This window comes from Simochromis diagramma, unplaced genomic scaffold, assembly GCF_900408965.1.
Source record: "Simochromis diagramma unplaced genomic scaffold, fSimDia1.1 OVJJ01000152.1, whole genome shotgun sequence".
NCBI classification, from domain to species: domain Eukaryota; kingdom Metazoa; phylum Chordata; class Actinopteri; order Cichliformes; family Cichlidae; genus Simochromis; species Simochromis diagramma.
The window spans coordinates 1-19,814 of record NW_024387203.1 but is presented as its reverse complement, the minus strand read 5'-3'; the positions used below and the strand labels follow the sequence as shown (position 1 = coordinate 19,814).

Genomic DNA, 19,814 nt, shown 5'->3' with positions numbered 1-19,814 from the left:
CCAACACCAGTAGGCAAGTAGGGTAAAGTGTCTTGCCCAAGGACACAACGACCAGGACAGAGAGCCCAGGGATCGAACCGGCGACCTTCCGGTTACAGATGCAATTCCCAACCCCCTGAGCCACGGTCGCCCGTATGTTATGTTATGTTTGATGTCTGGATTAAATATCAAAGAATCTGATGAACTTGCATCAAAGTGGTCCCTGTTTTTTTTTAAATATATTAAAGTACAAACACTGCCCCTCGGAAGGCTTCCTTATTTTGGCCAGTCAGAAAAAAATTGAGCTTTTCGAGAGGCGGGGCTTAGAGTCCGGAGCTGAAGCAGTTTGTCTGACAGAGGTCAGCATCACATAGACATGAAGAGTGATTAACAAATTTATATCTGACGCCACAGAGGCCCTAAATTTAAACAAAATGACCAAAATCATTTTAGATTTTTCTGTAATGTTAATTCACCAGTAAGTGTAAAAACTTTAACATTGATTTTTTAATGTTAAAATTTAATTATTGTTGTTGTTGAATTTTCTAATTTACTGTTTTCACAAAAATGCTGAAAAAAAGGTGAAGTTGTTTTTAATTAAGTTGTTTCTAAAAAATGTGTGTTCCCTTGTTTTTATGACTGGTTGTCTAATAAATTTGTTAAGGGCTGTATTTTTTTTAAAACTGAATCATAAAAAGCTTTTCTGACTTGGGATAAAAACACTGAGCTGGAATATGAACTAAATAAATCAGTCAGAGATCTGCAGTCAGGCTACGACTGCTCAGGTACGTCTGCGGCAGGTAAATAATATTTGTTTGATGAATCAGATTCAGGTTTTCATGAACTGTGTGATAACTCTAGCCAATCAGAGACTGCGGCTCGTTCAGGCTGATTCAGAGAAAACCTGGTGTTTAAAAACAAACACGATATTTTCACTTCATAAATATTAATAAACTGACATGCTTGTACAAAAAATAAATATACACGTAACAGCTCCATGAAACCAATCCAGTTCTTCATCTCGTCAGGTGGTTGCCAGGCAACATGTAGGGTTGTTTTGACTGTTCTGTCTGCAGCGAGCAACCGTTCACCGTTACGTCGCCGTTTTCAAAGACGGGGAGCAATGAACCCATTTATCTGCCAATTACAGCAACTTCCCATCACGTGGGTTCAAACATCAACAACATGTTGCGTGGGTCAAGTACATGGATTTGGTTTTTGAAAAATGACCTGAAATATGTGAACAACACATTTTTAACGACAAGAGGATGAAATCAACAGTCACATCACATCAGGACGGAAGACAAAGTGCATAAAACCACAAAAAAAGCAGTCATCTGATAAAAACCTACATGTTTTATACATTGTATAAATAAAGTTTTCTCTGTGCATGCAGTTAGTGAAGATTCTGGCGTTTCTTCGTGTTTTCCTTCCCTGACTCCATCTTCATCCGTCTGCGGAGGCTTCAGGCTTTATGATCTGGTAGGTGATCAGGTACTCGGGGTAGGCCTGTGGGCGGCAGAGAGGCGTTCACTGACACTCCGTAACAGACACTCAACCTTCCCCAGTTACACCGAACTAAAAACTGATTCTTTCATTTACATTTTTTCTACAATCACTTTGAGCTGGTGTATATGAAACGTGCTATTCATAAAAGGTTTCATGACGATTTCACACTCACAGAAACTCTGCAGCTGTTCATCACCAACTCCATTTATATTCACAGAAAGCTTTGAAACCTTTTCATGCACACGAGGCTGATGAAAACAGATTTCTCTTGAAACAACACCGAGTTAACCCCCCAAACTAGCTCTGAGCTCAGTTCGTTCTCACTCAGTTTGTTGTGAGGAGCTGCTGGTCGGCCTGGAACTGAATTTAAACTCAAAACAATGAGAGATGTTTCAACGCGAGCCCACAGGCACCTCTCTGCTTGTTTGCATTTGCAGGAAGACGACAGTAAATGTGACACTCTGACACTTTAACGTCCCCACTTCCTTCTCGTCCTCTCAGGCTGCTGCTTTCAGCACTAAAGCAGACCTCTGCATGTAATGCGACACACTTGTAACGTGGCTGATTGCTCAAGTGGACATGTATTCATGCCGCTTTGTGAAGTGCCACTTCTGAGAAGATATTGGTTTTGGCACAAGACATTAGAAAATGTCCAATTGTCTGAGCACGAGCCGCTCTCTCCACTTATTCAACGACTATCTGTCATCTGGCTGTTTGTGTAGGAGACGCGTCCGCCCTTCAGAGGAAAGCTGAAGCCAACACGGCCGTGCTGCAGATTTAAACAAAGCTCCACAGAGTTCGGTATTTAGCACGCTCGAGTTTTTGTGTTAAACCTTTAATAAAATTCATGATTATTTCTTCAAAACTCTTAATTAACCCAAAATATTTGATGTTTCTAAGACTCCAAACCACAGACTTTATCCAAAAATAAAGTTCTAAGGATGACGAGGCGTTTCTGACCTGCTCTCCTCTGTAGATGACGTACTCGGCCAGAGCGAGGCCGTTAACGCTCGGCCTGCCGGTGACGGAGTGGTGACCCGGCGGCGAATGAGCCATCTTCATGGCGCTGAACTGCAGGAAGGATTTACCCAGAGTCACCCTGCAGAACAACAGGTGCCTGCGAGGAACAAAGAAGCGTGAGAGTGGTGCTCCACTGCAGTCTGAGCACAGGTGTGTTTGGGGGTGGAGGGTGGAGGTCAGGTGGTGTACCTGTGGCAGACATAGCAGGAGCGGTCTTTGTGGAGCGGACAGCCCGTCCCTCCTCCGATGCCGTAGACGTACTGGTTACTCTTTGACGAGTTCTCTGCAAAGTAAATCCCGGCGCCGAACATCCCCCCAATGTACGCGTGGCGTTCATCGAAGCCTTTATGGATGATGGCGTTGACAAACGGCGAGCCTGAGAGGGAATCGATGCAGTACGATCAACGCCCACGTTAACATTACTGTTTCATGTCATGATTCATATGATTCACACTTCTGTCCCAACAAGTCTCTACTTCACTATCTACCTGTGAGAGGTGACCAACAAAGCTCTGAGCACATCTGCACAGATCCCAGGACAGCTGCCATTTTTACATCTGTCCCTGAACGTCTCATGTCCTCTAAAGCCTCGAGAGGGCAAACAGCTGCAGACCTGACGGCTGAGTTTTCAGTCCTGTCATACTTCTTTATAATCTGCTTCACAGCCATGTTGGGCGCATGTGTGGTTGGAGATGAGTCCACGTGGTCACATGAAGCAGGCAGACATGCAGACGTGCACGGACCGTCACTCAGAACGCGGCAGACTCGTGAAAATGAACTCCAGGCCTCGCACTGCGAGATCACCCCGATCACAGACAACTCTATGACTTTGACCTGAATTTGTGTTTGTTGGATCGTCGCCGGCGATGAGAGCTGGGTGTCCGTCTACAGTCCACCGTTCACAGGCAAACATCAGAGCAGAAGACATAGCAGATGCCATCTCATGCTGGCTTTGAGTTTTTGAGCCACACCAACACATTCTTCACTTGTGACACTTCCTGAAAATCAAAATCGTGTTGAAGCATCAGTGTTTCGATACACCCGAGGAGGTTTAGAGGAGAAGGGGAAACAGCCGCACTTCCACCGAGGGATCTAAGAATGGCAGCTGTGCTGAAAACCAGCGATGTACGTGGCCAAGTTTAAATCATGCAAGTCTTCCCCCACTGCTCTACACTGGTACACCTGATATTATAGAGGTTAGATCTGTTGACTGTTCTCCTGCTACCATCACAACACTTCTGCTGCTTGTTCCTATATCATGATCTTTGGTGTTCTGACCGTGAAACAGCATGCGCTCATTGGAGTGGTTGTGGTTTTCCTCAGACACTTCCTTCCTGCGGTGGCTGTACCTCTCCCACAGCTTCTTGTTGCAGACCTTCTGGATCTGAAACACAATCAGCTGAGAGTCAACACAGTGACCTCCTCTAACCTCTGACCTCACCACCATCGTGCCCAACAGATGTTCATGTGAGAATAACAATGTCCCGTGGAGCTGGGTCACAACGTCCTGCATCTTAGCACCAAGTCTGTGATGGCGACCGTGTGTAAGACCTGCATTCTCATCTAAACCAAACAAAACAGAACTCGTACGATGAAAATGATCTCCTGTCATGTGCTACACGTGAGAGAGGGCGGCTTCAGATTCTTCATCTATGAAAGCAAATCAGCCCGCAGCTCAGAAAATGACCCAGCAGCAGCAAAGACGCAGCGAGTTACCTTGACCAGGTTGTATCTGTTGAAGACTCCTCCAGCGTGGCCGCCGTCTCGGTGCTCTCTGATGGTGCTCTGCATCTGACCAACACAAACAAAACCACATTAGGACCGCGGCCTGGTAGGTCTGTTAGGCCTTTAATCTCAGCAAACGTCCTCTCTGTGTTCACTGCCACCTGCTTTAGCTTCTCCACACTTTCACTGTACGTGTACTTTATTCTGTGCACACGACACGTTTGTGTGTCCTGAAGTAAGCATCGCTCACAGCTGGCTCTTTCACAGCGATGAAATAAATCAAGAGTTTCAGAGTTAACCTGCAGGTCTCATCATCAGGTATGAGTCAGTACCTCCTCCTCCACCGACTGGAACTCCTTGTCGTCGGCCGAGAGGTCGATTAAGATCGTCCCACTGTTGGCTGTGTTCAGCGTCAGATACGGATTCAGACCTGTCACAAACACACAAATCAGGAGTTTCTCAGATACGATGGAAAAAAGCTTAAAGCATGCCAACCCCGACCCAAACAGTCGAAGTCATCGTGGTTACCTGCCTCGGTCCACCTGCTGGTATAACATGTGTTTTCTCTTCATTCATTAAAGCTCATGAAATGATTGGAATGTGTTTCAGTCATTAGGTGGAGGAGACCTAACCCCTGGCTCTCGTGAACCTCATCAGTAAGAGGAGGGGGTCCTGTCAATCAAAACAAGGGGCCTTAAAGGGGGAGGAGCTAAGAAATCATGCTCAGATCAGAGAAATAAAGATTATTTAGTGTTGGGAATCATACAAAGCTGCTCTGATAGAGTCCAATGATACAAGTCTAGAGCGCACAATGAGCAGAATAACTCCAGTGTGTGTGTGTGTGTGTCCTCACTCTGCGGCCCACTGATGAGCCTCTCCACTCCTTTGATGATCTTGTGTCTGTGTCCGTAGGCGTTGATGCCTATTTCCTTCAGCTCGCGATGACCCATCTCCACCAGAACGTCTAGAGTGATCTACACACACACACACACACACACACACACACACACACACACACACACACACACACACACACACACACACGTTTACTGCCTTTGTAAGGACATTCAGTGACACAACCTATTTCTTGGGTCCAAAGAAAAATGAACCAGAAGCTTAAAACTGAGTCAGAAACCATCTGCAGGCCTTTGCTTGATTCTTTTATTTGCACTGAAACTAAACGACTCTGAAACAGATCGTTTATGAAGCGCGACAGCTGTCACCCAAACTAACCAAGCAAAGGTCATTACAGCTTCTCACAGCTGCTGCAGAGCGGTTTTACTTTTCATTCATTTAGGAGGTTTATCAGCATTCATGTGAAACATTATGCGCAACTGCCAGGTGCTGCTAATCAGAGGCTTTTGATAAACTGATGATCAACACGTGAATATAAAAGTTTAGGCAGACTCTACAGGTCTCAGTTAGCATGTTAAAAGGTCAGAGTTCATTGGCTGTTTGGGAGGGCTGCAGCAGAAAGCCGCCTCTCTCTGAAACAACATGGCGGCACAGCAGCACCTGAACAAACCCAAAGACTCCTGGGACAACGTCCTTTGGACAGGCGAGACTGAAGTGGACGTGTTCGTCCATTAAGCACAGCAGCACATTGTGACTGTGTGAGAGGTGGTGATTTCAATGTTACCTGTGCTGGTCAGTGATTTTAGTCCCATCTGCAGAGGATGGTAGTCAGTTTTCACCATCTCCACTCCTGGAGTGAGCTCACATTTGTCAGGAAAATGAGCTGTAATTTAACTCACTTCCACTTTCATGTCCCAGTTTTTAAAGTAAATCTTTTAAAGTGAAAATCAGCCCTGTGTGCTGAAATGGGAACATGTTAATGCCAATAAGTAGTTTATGAGCCAAGAAGACAAAGAAAACAAAGCTCTGATTTTTTTTTTTTTTTTTTTTTACAATTTTAGCCAAATTAAAGGTGTTAACAGCAGCTGAATCATGTGTTAGCACTTCCTGTTGATATCACTGGATATTTGTGATCTTCAAGTCTCTCCACAGTAACAGCAGGAATAATTGTTGTTCATCAGTCCTTTCAATGGATGGAAAGTTTCCTCATATTTAAATAAAGAAATTCTTCAATGAAAGTCGGTGCAGCTAATGCTCTTGTACCTGCCGTCACTGTTTCCTTACACACGGGAAACCTGCCAGTAGTTTGCCGGTGTCGAAGTTCTCACCTGCTCCCTGTCGAAGATCTCCAGAAGATGCTCCAACCCCAGGTTCTCCAAGAACTGACAGATGCTGAGCTCAGTCCCTGAACAACAAACACAATCAGTTCAGAAACCAAAACAAGACGGCGTTCATCCAGAGGCTCTCGGCACGCGATCCACAGGAATACAACTGACCGCAGTGGGAAAAGGAAAAAAGCAATTAAGTAGAACATCGCTCGGCCTGTTACCAAACTGGACGGTTCACACCGTCTGTGACAGAAACCCAACTATCCCTGCAGCTAACACTCGGGCAGGATACGTCCTGGTTGTCACAGCTTGATTGGATTGGTGGCGTCTTCTTTGGTGATGCGTTTGGCTCGCCGTAGTTCAAACCTCACGGAAGATATTTAACTGATACTACAGTGATCCTGGGATTGATGTAGAACTGAGCATTTTTGCCCTTAGCACCTTAGCTTTCTGAAACCATATGTCATGCTCCCTGTAGTGGCTGAAAAGTTAGCCTCACCCTAAACTCTGACTCTAACAGGACCAAAACTTCCAAAATGAAGATCATGTTTTATTCAGTCATAATAAAATAATAAAGTAGTAAAAAGAAAGCAAGAGGAAGCTTTTTATCTCCTGGACTTCAGGAGTCGCCCCCTGCTGGCCAGTTTAAGGCTCTTCAGCTCGGGCCTCACTTGTCAGACCTTCAGCGCAGGTTAGCTGTTGATTTCACATCAGGTTTTTTTTACTCACTGACCTTCATCTTTTTTCTCTGTGCCCGGGGATCCCTCCGCAGCCAACAGCAGGGCCGACATCTCAGGAAATGGTGAGGACGATGATGGCGGCGGCGAAGACGAGAGGCTTGCAGCAGTGGCTGTCTTACTGGTCGCTGCTGCAGATGTGGAGGAGGAAGAGGTGGAAGGGGAAGAAGACAGGAGGAGAGAAGGTGTGGGGCAGGAGGATGACGAGGAAGGGTTGGAGGAGAGGAGTGGTGGGATGGCGGTGACAGGTGGAGCACCGGAGGCAGACACCGCTACGCTGATGACCTGAGGTTTGTAACAGCCAGGGAGAGCAGAGGGAGGCATCGCCGCTGTTAGCAAGGCCCGGACATCATCAGCCTGCAGGAGGAAGAGGAGGAGGAGCTTATCAATATGTTTTATAACCACAAGCTGTTTTATGGTGGACTGTCCCTTTAACTCAGTGTGAGACTGACTGTGACCAGGTCCAGAGGCGACTGTCCTTCCTGGTTCCGCAGGGTCGGGTCAGCGCCGTGAGCCAATAGGAGAGCACAAAGCTGCGTGCGTCCCTTCTGAGCGGCCTCGTGCAGTGGCGTGAACGCCCACTTATCAGTGCCGTTAACACAGGCGTCGTACTTGATAAGGAGAGCCGCCACATCCACGTGCTAGAAGAGATGGCACAATGTTCACACTCAGCAGGCTTTTATTGTGAAAGGAAATAAAAACTGATTTATGTCCTCTGATAATCGTGTTTGTGAGATGTGAAGACACACACACACACGCTAACTGTGTCATTTCCCTCCTCCTCACTGAAGTGTGTTTGTTCACACTCCGTCTCCAGCTCACCAGTCTGTGTGTTTTGGTGCACTTAAACCAAAAGGGGGCGCCACAGGGGAAAAAACAAAAGCTCAGTTAAAGCCTTTATTACTGCCACACACAATAGAGCACAATAAGGCCACATTAGACACAATGGCACCACCATGTGGTCAGTTAAAAAACTACAATGGTGTAGTTTATCAGCCTGTTTCAGGCTCTCCTGTGATTTCAACTAAAGAAACTGTTGTGGATAGGCGTAGCTTTGGGTCACGTGGTGTTGGTAATAGTAATGGTGATTGCTATATCACCTGTTCATGGCCCGAGGGAATTTTTGTGAATGAGTGGGTGATGGGGGAAGTCGACTTTTGCTGACCGCTCAAGCTTAGAATGTTTTTGTTCACTGTTTTCTACGGATTTTAAGGATTTGACAACAAATAAAGGAGTTTTAACTTGGAACTTTGACTAACGTTTTAAACAGCGGGCGCGTCAACATTGTTCCCCTATTCAGCTGCTCGGCGACTCTAAGGCTTTACAGTCGCCAATATTTGTCAGCAAAAAGTGCGACGGCAATGGACCGTCCCGCAATCAGCGCTGAATAAACGCCGACGCGAGCCCACACACTGCCGCCACTACACCCGTAAAAGCGGCTAGACCGACAGATAAGGAGAAGACGACGGTGGTATGTAAACTGTGTTTTTGTGCTGTGTATTGTTTGTTTGAACGCAGTTTGGATTCTGACCATACGAAGATGTTTTTGTGACACGCCCACCGCTACGTTTGCTGTTGGATTTGGTGTGTGTGTGTTGTGGCTCTGCAGGCGTTCAACTGAGTTTGAAGGAATTGCTGTTGCCTTTGTTTTGGATTTTGGCATGCTGCTTATGTTGAATGCTTAAAATGAGTGGATCACAGGCTGCATCTATTGTTGGAAAAACTGAAAAGGATAAAAGAATAACTTCCCTCACTGAGAAAGCTCTTGCAAACAAAATTGAAACCATCCAAACAGATCGGAAAAGGCATGTAAACAAAATGAAAAGTGTTATTATGTCTCTTAAAGAGCTAATGAAAAATGATAAAAATCATTCACAAGTCAAAAAACAGTTGAGTTAACACACCTGTTTAAGGATGCCAGTGCATTGCATGAATCTTTACTTTCTCTAATCTCATTTGATGAGAAAGATAAACAAAATACATGGTTCTCAAGCATCGCTAAATACAATAAAGGGTTTATGGAGGATGTTAACATATGGCTTTCTGAAACTGATAAACATTCAGGGAGGCCATTATCTGACAAAGCACAGTCACAGGAAACTTCCCTGGGAGGAGAAGTGGAGGTGCGAGAGCACACTGGAAAAGAACCTCAATTATCTCTTAATCCTCAGAATGATGTTAATGATGACGTGTTGCCATCCGACAGTGTGTCAAATCAAGGCAGTAGGTCAAGCTCAAGAGTATCATCTACTTCATCTGCACGTCTCAGGGCAGAAGCTGAAATGGCCGCCTTGCTTGCACGTCAACATATGCTGAAAGAAAAACACTCTCTTGAAGAGCAAGAGGAACAATTGAGGAGAAAGAAAGAACAACTTCAGCTTGAAGCAGATATAGCTGCAACTGTTGCAAAGGTGAACGTGCTGAGAACTGGATCCACTAAGCGGAGCGTCGCTTCACGGAAATCTAATGGAACGGAATCATATTTTAAAACAAAGGGAAACAGCCTTGAAATTCTTAATGCGGATGCAGAGACTTTTGTTCCACAGACGCTTACAAAAGGAAATGCAATCACTGGGAATGCAGAGCTTCAAGTAAAAACAGTGCAACAGAATATGAAAAGGGAAAGGCCTGCACCAGCTCTTATGGGGCCTTCTGACGCTTTTGGATCAATTCCACCTTTGCCTAAGCCACAAGCTGCTCTTCCAGTAGCCAATGAAAATCTGTTGTCCATTATGGAAAAACAAAATGAATTAACTTGTATGTTGGTCCATCAGCAAAGTCTTTCTTCACTGCCCAAAAGGGAGATTCAAACCTTTGATGGTGACCCTTTACATTTTCAGGCTTTTATGCGCTCGTTTGAACAGGTCATAGAAGCAAAGACTGGTGATGCTGGCGACTGCCTTTATTATCTTGCACAGTACACCAAGGGGCAGCCCAATGAACTTGTTAAAAGCTGTCAACATATGTCTGGAAGTGCTGGATATGTAAAGGCAAAGACTCTGCTGTATGAGCACTTTGGGAATGGACATGTGATTGCATCTGCTTATTTGAACAAAGTTCACTCATGGCCACTGATTAGATCGCTAGATGGAAAGGCTCTTCAGGAATATTGTTTGTTCTTACATGGATGCTGCAATGCCATGGAAGAGATTAATGATCTCTCTGAATTAAATACACCTGCCAATATGCTTGCTGTGATTAGAAGACTGCCATATAAGTTAAAAGACAAATGGCGAACAGTAGCATGTGACATTCAGGAGAGGCAACATCGCAGAGCCGCATTCATTGACATTGTTTCCTTCCTTGAGCGTCAAGTTAAAATTGCAACAGATCCCGTCTTTGGATATCTATGTGACGTTCCAGCAACACATCTAGCAGCCAAGGGCAGCAATGGAGGGAAACGTTCTCCACATCTAAGAGCTAAAGGAAGTAGCTTTGCCACAACAGTCTCTGGTGTCGAGAGACAAAATCAGACAGGGGCTCAATATCGTCACAGCACTGTGAAGGCTTGCTTTTTCTGCAAAGGCGGACACACACTGGCGTCATGTGCTCTGCTTGATAAGAAACCTCATAATGAGAAGATTTCTTTTCTTAAAAAGAACAGCATTTGTTTTGGCTGTTTGTGTACTGGGCACATAAGTAAAGAATGCAGAAAATGCCTTTCATGTAAAATCTGTGGCCTCCGACATGCAAGTATACTCCATATTCACCACAAAGAGAAGAATGAAGTCAAACCTAATAATGAGGCAGATAACATTCCTGTTACGATCCAGACTAGTGGTCTTACTGGGGCCGGTGAACAGGACTGTAAGCTTGCCATTGTGCCAGTTAAAGTAAAATCAAAGAGAGGTCAAAGAATAGTGGAAACGTATGCCTTTCTGGACCAAGGGAGTTCAGCATCCTTTTGTACAGCGGGTCTTATGGACAAGCTGAATATTGCTGGGAGGAGGACAAAGATTCTCCTGCGCACCATGGGACAGGAGAAAGTGGTGGACAGTTTCATTGTACCTGAACTTGAAGTTGCTGGATTGGACAGTGACATGTACTGTGATATGCCTAACCTCTTCACTCAGCATAAAATGCCTGTAGATATTGGTAACATCCCAAATCAACAGGACCTGGATGACTGGCCACATTTGAAGCATGTTCATTTGCCAGAAATTAAGGCCAATGTTGAGCTTTTGATTGGCATGAATATGCCCAGAGCTCTAGAACCTTTGGAGGTCATCCAGAGTGTAGGTGATGGACCCTTTGCCGGTAGGACTGTGCTCGGCTGGTCTGTGAATGGGCCACTTAATCGAGAATGCTGTGGAAGGCCAGGATGTTTGGCAACAGTTACTGTCAACAGAGTTTCTGCTGTCACACTGGACAAGCTATGGAAACAGCAGTTCAAGATGGACTTTCTCCTAAACTCTGTCTTTTGGACGGACGGCACCGCAGTGTTGAAATATATAAACAATGAGACTTCCAGGTTCCGTGTTTTTGTGGCGAACAGAGTGTCAGAAATCCTCAAGGCTTCTAGTGCCTCCCAATGGAGGTATGTGAACACCACACATAACCCTGCGGACCTTGCCTCCAGAGGTATGAAGGCAGAGACCTTTTTACGTGACACTGAATGGATATCTGGTCCTGCATTTCTTACACAGCCAGAGAACAATTGGCCTGTGAACCCAGAAAACTTGCAAGAACTTCCACATGAAGATCCTGAAGTTAAGGTGGCTGCTGCCATCGAGGTCTTACAAGCACACGATGATGATCATCCTCTGACCCTTTTAATCCATCGTGCCTCATCCTGGACTCGTCTCATCAGGGTGATGGGTTGGATTTTGAGGTTCAAGACATTGCTTTTGCATCGCAAGAAGAAACATTTCCAGTCTGCATCTGATGCAATTCAGTCTGAAGATGCCCAACATAAGGTTGATTTCCGGCATGGCTTTCTTTCATTGGGAGAGATTGAGGATGCTGAGATGCAAATAATTAAGTTCTGTCAGAGGAAAAGATATGCCGAAGAAATTTCTCATCTCCAAAGTGGAGAGTCTGTGAAACGAAGCAGCCAGATATATAAGTTGAATCCTGTTTTGGAAGATGATGTGCTGCGGGTTGGCGGACGTCTCAGTAGGGCTGTCATGTCAGAAGATTCCAAGCATCCTGTCATAATCGCTAAAGAGCTTCACATTTCTAATCTCATTCTACAGCATATTCATAAAGAGGTGGGTCATGGTGGAAGGAACCACATACTCTCAAAGCTGCATCAAAAATACTGGATTCCTGGTGCTGGTACTTTGATTCGAAGCATCATGTCGAGGTGTGTGACCTGCAGAAGGTTTCATGGAGCTGCAGGCCAGCAGCAGATGGCTGAGTTGCCTGAAAGTAGAGTGACCCCTGAGAAACCCCCATTTAGCTTTGTTGGAGTGGACTATTTCGGTCCATTTGGAGTGAAGCGTGGGAGAAGTCTTGTGAAGCGGTATGGTGTTATTTTTACTTGTTTGGCAATTAGAGCAGTACATATTGAGGTTGCCTCATCCCTTGACACTGACTCTTTCATTAACGCCTTACGACGTTTCATCGCAAGACGAGGTCAGGTACAAGAACTGCGCTCAGACAATGGGACTAACTTTGTGGGCGCAGAGCGCGAGCTAAGACAAGCTATGGAACAGTGGAATCAGGAAAAGATCTCTGATGCTGTGTCTTTGAAGGGAGTGAAATGGATCTTTAGTCCTCCAACTGGATCGCATCATGGCGGAGCATGGGAGCAGTTGATTCGTTCTGTCAGAAAGGTCCTTAATTCCACTCTCCAAACACAGCATTTGGACGAGGAAGGGCTCCAAACTGCTCTTTGTGAAGTGGAGTCAATCCTCAACAGTAGACCCATTACGCTGGAATCCACCGATCCAAATGATTTGGAAGCCTTAACACCAAACCATCTCCTTCTTCTCAAGTCCAACCAGTCTTTACCACCTGGCCTGTTCCGGAGGGACGATCTCTACGCACGTAAACGATGGAGGCAAGTTCAATATATATCTGATCTGTTTTGGAAAAGATGGACTAAAGAGTACTTGCCACAGCTTCAGCAGCGCCAGAGATGGGGAAGGATTAAACGCAACTTCGTTCCTGGAGATGTGGTCCTTATAGTGGATGATTCTGCACCTCGTGGTTCCTGGATCATTGTGAGAGTCACCGGAGCTGCACCAGATGAAAAGGGGCTTGTGCGTCAGGTCTGGATTAAGACCCCAACCAGCCATGTGTGCAGACCCGTCACAAAGATATGCCTTCTTCAGGAGGCCTCTGACCCATGACGATGACATTTTTGACACAGTGTGACATAACTAACTTTGAGTTGACTTTGGTGTTATGAGATGTACATCACAGACTGACTATATTTAGGCTAAGTGCTGGTAACCTCTGGCCTATGACTGACTGACCATGTGCAGACAGAAGAAAAGAAGAGAAGACATGAGAAAATGACTTTGGTGGACTTTTGAGTATGTTATGTTGTCTCACTGGGTGTCTGTGATGTGATGAAGTGTGTGTCGTGAGTTATGGTGTTGGATGTGTAATTATTACTGTAAAAATTTAATAATTAGGGGCCGGAATGTTGTGGATAGGCGTAGCTTTGGGTCACGTGGTGTTGGTAATAGTAATAGTGATTGCTATATCACCTGTTCATGGCCCGAGGGAATTTTTGTGAATGAGTGGGTGATGGGGGAAGTCGACTTTTGCTGACCGCTCAAGCTTAGAATGTTTTTGTTCACTGTTTTCTACGGATTTTAAGGATTTGACAACAAATAAAGGAGTTTTAACTTGGAACTTTGACTAACGTTTTAAACAGCGGGCGCGTCAACATTATTCCCCTATTCAGCTGCTCGGCGACTCAAAGGCTTGACAGTCGCCAATAGAAACCTTTCAGCAATCACACTGAAACATCTCTCAGACGCACACTTTTTGTTTGCTTTGTCAGGTGTGTGTCTGTCTTCGCGATTCTGATGTTGTGGAGAGAAATCTGTTTACACCGGCACTTTCTGGGTACTTTCTCTCTTTTTTTCCTCCTCGGGGAGATAATTACATGTTAGCATAAAGACTGTGTTTAAGGTTAGAGTCCTAAGCTGGATTAGGTGTGTGTGTGTGTCTGTACCTGTCTGTCTATCTTTGTGAGGACCAATCTTTTTCTTGTATCTAGCAAAGACATTTGTGGAAAGTGAGGACTTTTGTTCCTCATCACAGGGCAAAGCTTCAGCTGGTTTCAAGTTCATAACAACAACAATAATAATAATAATAATAATAATAATAATAATAATAATAAAAAATGGATTTATATAGCGCTTTTCAAGGCACCCAAAGCGCTTTACAATGCCACTATTCATTCACTCTCACATTCACACACTGGTGGAGGCAGCTACAGTTGTAGCCACAGCTGCCCTGGGGCAGACTGACAGAAGCGAGGCTGCCATATCGCGCCATCAGCCCCTCTGGCCGAGTTCAGACGTGGTTTTAGGAGTCAGTTTTAGGTTCAGAGCTAACGATGTATGTGAATGTTATCCCCGACTCACCCCGTACGAGGCAGCGTTGTGCAGAGGGATCAGTCCACCTTTGTCCTGAGAGTTGACCTCAGCTCCGTGCTGCAAAAGGTACTCTGCCACCTCCAAGTTATTATAGCCCGCTATACACACAAAGAAAAACATGCGTATACATATGTATGACAGCATGTTGGAGAAATTAATAATGCAAGAGAATAATTTAACATTTAATAGAATATTTTAACTTTAGCAGGATGTAAAATATAAATTAAATGTGGAATCAAATATGTGAAACTAGATATCACAAAAACAAGTCCTCTTTGCCATTGAGCATTCAGGCGTCACTTTGTCATGACTGTAAACTGTTTATATATATATAAACAGGATCTTAAAGTGAAACCACTTAAACCTGCATTCTTTGGCCAGCAGGGGGCATCTCTACTGTATGCAAACTTCTAATATATATGTGCAGCTGATAAGCTGCAAAAATGTTTTGGGTCCTTTAATTTGTTACTAACTTGTTACAAATGTAACAAAACTATCCACATAAACAGCTCCACACCAGGGGGCGCTGCACAGTGGAGGTAACACGGACTGTCCTTTAAGACTACACCTGCATGAATAATGTAGGCGCTGGTGTTTCAGGTGTGTGTATTTATGTACCGGCCAAGTGCAGCGGCGTGGAGTGCCTCCCGTGTTGGTCTCGACAGTTGACGTTGTCTCGAGTACAGAGTTTCTTCACTCGAGCCAGGCAGCCTTTCTTGGCGGCGTCCAGCAGGGCGGCGTCACCCCGCAGGAGGTCCTGGATGTCCGTGTCGGCATCCTTCACCAGATCCAGAGGGGTGTTACCGTCCCGGTTTTTCCGGGTTGGGTCGGCGCCATGCTGGAGCCAGGAAATAACCAGAAACTGGCAGTTCGACTCTGATGTTCAGTGAGCTGTGTGGTGCTGCTGCTTCTATCCTTAAAGTGTTTATTCATTTAAAACATGTGTGTGTGTCTGTGTGTACCTGCAGCAGGAGTTTGCAGATATCGTATTTGCCTTTGGCGGCAGCTTCGTGCAGCGGTGTGAACTTCCAGAGGTCAGCCACGTTGACCACGGCGCCGTGAAGAACGAGCAGCTCTGCGACTTCATAATGACCGTAGGAACAGGCGTTATGGAGAGGAACCAAACCGCTGCAGCAGAGACAGAACCACGACTTCAGCGCACATTTTTCCACCACACAGAGATGAAGTCTGACACATTTCTTCTGCTCGAGTCTGAAGACACGCAGTCCTCCTCCTCACCCTTTATCCTTGGCGTGGACGTCGGCTCCGTGCTGCAGCAGGAACTGGACGACTGCCAGACGGTTGTAGCCGGCAGCAAAATGCAGCGGCGTGGACTGCCGACCCTCCACGTCCCTGCAGTTCACGTTCTGTGCTGTGCAGAGCCTCTGCAGATGCCGATGAATATGGTGTGCAGAGACAAAGAAAGCAGAGAAAAAGGGAAAGAGTTAATTTGTTCAGTAACTTTAAGTTCAACAATGAAGCAACATCTGGACCAACAGAACCTGCAGTTCCTCTAATGTCCAGCAGGGGCTCCAGCAGTGAGTCATGCAGCTGTAGCTCCTAGCTTTTACTAGTGAACTGGAGGCACTGAACATTTTGATGGCGTGAATGTGTTCCTGGCTTTAGAAATCAGACTGGTCCTCTAACATTGCTAACCTTGACGACGTCCACATCTCCAGATTTGGACGCTTCTAGCAGCTGTCGGTCGACTTCAGAGTTCCCGATCAGAAATCCTTCTGCAGAGACAAACAAATGAAACACAGATGAGCAACAAAGGTTTAAAACTAGTGACGTGAAAGTGGCAAAACAAGTGAGCAGGCGGCTCATTTTCTCATGACTTGGTTTTAGAACAAGAGACGTCGCCCTCTGCTGGTAATTAGAATGACGGCAGGTTTAAGGCACTTAAGCCAAACCCACCTTTCATTTCAGTTTATGGATTTTAAAAATAGGACGCAGCAAAGGTGCACCATGTGTCTAATAAGCATTGATCATTCTTCTACTGATTTTGTCGTCTTGATAAATCAGTTGATCACAGCCGGTTTCTCCCAAATTTACGAGTTCTTAAATTAAATTAAGTTAAAGGTTAAATAAATGGAAAAACATGACTGTATTCCAAACATCCACGTGTTTGGTGCAGCAGTGTTTCTAATACCTGCTTTCCTTCTTCGAGTTAAAAAACTGACTATTAAAAGCAGGCGTGATGATTTCCGTCACCTTGCAGTATCTCCTGCACGCTCTCGTTGCCCAGCTGTGACGGTGACAATCCCTGCAGTGACGTGAGCAGCGGGTCGCAGCCGGCGGTCAGCAGCAGCCTGCAGGTCTGCAGGTGGCCGCAGCGAGCGGCTCGATGCAGCGCCGTTTGGCCAAGATGATCTACCGCGTTCACCTGGACGGAAACGACAGGCGGGATTCGTCTCAGGTGTTTCTGATGCTGCAGCGACACTTTCTAATGAACGTGCTTGGGATTAACCACACATTTCAGCTGCCGTTCGCTCACCTTCACTTCATGTTTCACCAGAACCTCAATGACATCGTTGTGGGCTTTCTCTGACGCCACGTGGAGCGGGGTCTGCAGGCTGAGGGAAACAGTGACATCACAAACATCACTGAAACAGGAAGTAAAACGCTCTGACACCTCGGGACTCACTCTTTAGTCTTCTCGTTGACGTTGGCGCCCTTCCTCAGCAGAACCTCACATACTTGCTTCCTCTTTGGGTACGGAGAGGCAGACACACAATGCTGAGAGCGCGCGCACACACACACACACACACACACACACACACACGCTTGTTTTTAACACTGAAAATTGTCAATCCATTAAAATCTGCGTGAGTAACTCGGGGCGACTGCACAGGACTGAACACGGCGCCTCACCAGCGCCGTCTCCTGAGTGTGCGGGTGTTTGAAGCTGATGGTCTCCACACTCAGATGCTTCTTCACTTGAACCATGTCGGCGTCCCTCGCCGCCTGCAGCAGGCTGTGACCTCTGAACTCATCTGAGAAAACAGAAAATCCTCGATGTGCACGCTAATCTGCTAATGACTGTTTGACTTATTTTCTTACAAACAGGGAAACAGGACGTACAGGCGAGCCGCTCCTTCAGCTGTGCGGTTGGAGCGAGGTCGATGGAGCTTTTATTGTGACAGTTCAGGAAGGTGGGGTCGGCGCCGTAACTCAGCAGCAGAGAGCACACCTGTGCAAACACACGAGGGCCACCTGAGTAAGAACGGGGGAGGAGGGACCATTTCTACAGCAGAAAGTAGTTCCGGTGCCCATGATGCTGTGCTCTGTGTGACTGTTCAGAGTTACTGTGTCAAACATAAGGCCTGAGGGCCAGAATCAACCCGGCAAAGACTCCAATCTGGCCTACTGGACATTTTTGGAAAAGTTAAAAGACGACACAGATTATGGACTTTAACTTGATTTTCACAGCTTGTCCTGCTGATAAAGACAGAGCCATAGTATAAAGTAAACGCAGAGTTATAAAGTAATAGACAATTAAATCTGCAGTAGAAATATATGTTTCTATTTTGTGTTGACTTTTACACATTTATTTTTTTAGATTAAGTCCAAAGAGTGGAGCTGACAGATCTCCTCAGCAGCACTTCTTTTTCTTACATTGAGATTTCTCAGGGATTAAATGTGCAGTTAAACTTTTTCACCAGCACTTAAGATCAAAGCGGTCTGTGTGTGGCCTGCAATAATCTGCTTCATATTTATTGGTTATTTGGATGAAGCAGCTGTTTTAAGGAGAAAGAGCGTACACGGTGTCATTTCAGAAGCCTAACTGGCATCACAGTGAGGTTTCGTCGGGAACAACAGGGAGAAAACATGTTTAATGAAGGCGCAAATATCCGACACACTGCAGCGCCATCTAGTGACCAAATAAAAAAACCGCAACCTCGAGGATGCTCTGAGTGTAAGAGCTGCATTAAGGAAAAAACTTTGCATTTTAATTAAAATGTAAATCTTCAGTTTTTCCATCCTGAAAATTCTGTTGATGAATGGTGTCCTGCAGGTGTTGAGCTCCAGGGTGTGCTGTGATTGGCTGTAGTGAGTTTTGTGTGTGTTTTACCTCAACGCGGTTCTTGGAAGCAGCTTCATGCAGAGGCGTGAACTGCCACAGGTCCATGGCGTTCACGCAGGCGCCGTGCTGCACACGGAGACGGGACGGATTAGTATGGGTATGACCCCCACCCCCACCATGTGCACAGTGCCCGTTCTGCTCGAGCCTGATAAAGTGACAGATACCTTCACCAGCAGCTCAGTGACCTCGTAGTGGCCGTACGAACAGGCATTATGAAGAGGAACCAGGTCCCTGAAACAAACACAACAGCGAGCGGTCAAAACTGCTGCTGCGTTTAACACGTCACAGCCGAGGTGGAGCACTGCGTGTTAAAGAAAACCATCCACAGACTGCAGGCCTCTGTTGAGCCTTACAGACAAAGGAAAGGGCAAAGAAGCTCCACACAAGCACTTACCCCTTATCCTTGGCGTGTACGTCAGCGCCGTGCTGCAGTAACAGCTGCACCGTCTTCACACGGTTGTAACCAGCGGCGAGGTGTAGCGGCGTTGACTGAAACAACAACAACAACACCCAGTGGTGTGTTACAACACAGGGACACACCGACACAAGCCTCCACCCTGCTGTCAGAGTTATGACCGGCACGGAGAGTTTCTCTACATGAGTCTATTCATGTGAGCCACACTCACCAATGACCCACCACTAATCCATTAAACACAAGGAGCTGGATCCACGATTTTTAGGTTCTGTCTCCATTTATTTTTTAGATATTTTACTGTTATTTTAACCATTTCATTCATTTCTGCATTATTTGTGCTGGTTAACAATATTTAAACCATGTATCTGTTATTTATATTTAACTCAATAACTTTCAGTTTACTTTAACCAGTTATCAGGGGCGGAGCTAAATGGGGGGCACCTGTGGTTCCCATGTGCCCCAAAATGTGATTAAACTGATTAGGCATCACACACTTCTTAGAAAAAAGCGTTCAGCTCAGTCTGATATAAATTCAGACCCTCCTCGTTACCTTTCGCCCATCACTGGCGTGACGGTTGACGTTGAGCGGCGTCTCAGCCA

The 19,814-nt window shown here is 45.7% G+C and overlaps 1 protein-coding gene across 1 annotated transcript; it reads right to left on the bottom strand.

The window, feature by feature from the left end:
* Positions 1–203: 203 nt before the first annotated feature.
* Positions 204–19,809, bottom strand: LOC120746002 (poly [ADP-ribose] polymerase tankyrase-2-like; the record flags this gene model as incomplete). Its single annotated transcript, XM_040051227.1, has 24 exons — positions 204–1,488; positions 2,449–2,605; positions 2,698–2,884; positions 3,787–3,892; positions 4,225–4,299; positions 4,566–4,663; positions 5,087–5,207; positions 6,417–6,493; positions 7,150–7,510; positions 7,606–7,794; positions 14,701–14,810; positions 15,331–15,550; positions 15,675–15,840; positions 15,952–16,097; positions 16,369–16,448; positions 16,927–17,098; positions 17,210–17,288; positions 17,360–17,451; positions 17,587–17,708; positions 17,797–17,905; positions 18,788–18,865; positions 18,964–19,030; positions 19,194–19,288; positions 19,765–19,809. Coding segments are annotated over 24 exons (3,015 nt in total), but the record flags the coding sequence as incomplete, so codon positions are not given.
* Between the last annotated feature and the right edge of the window lie 5 nt (positions 19,810–19,814).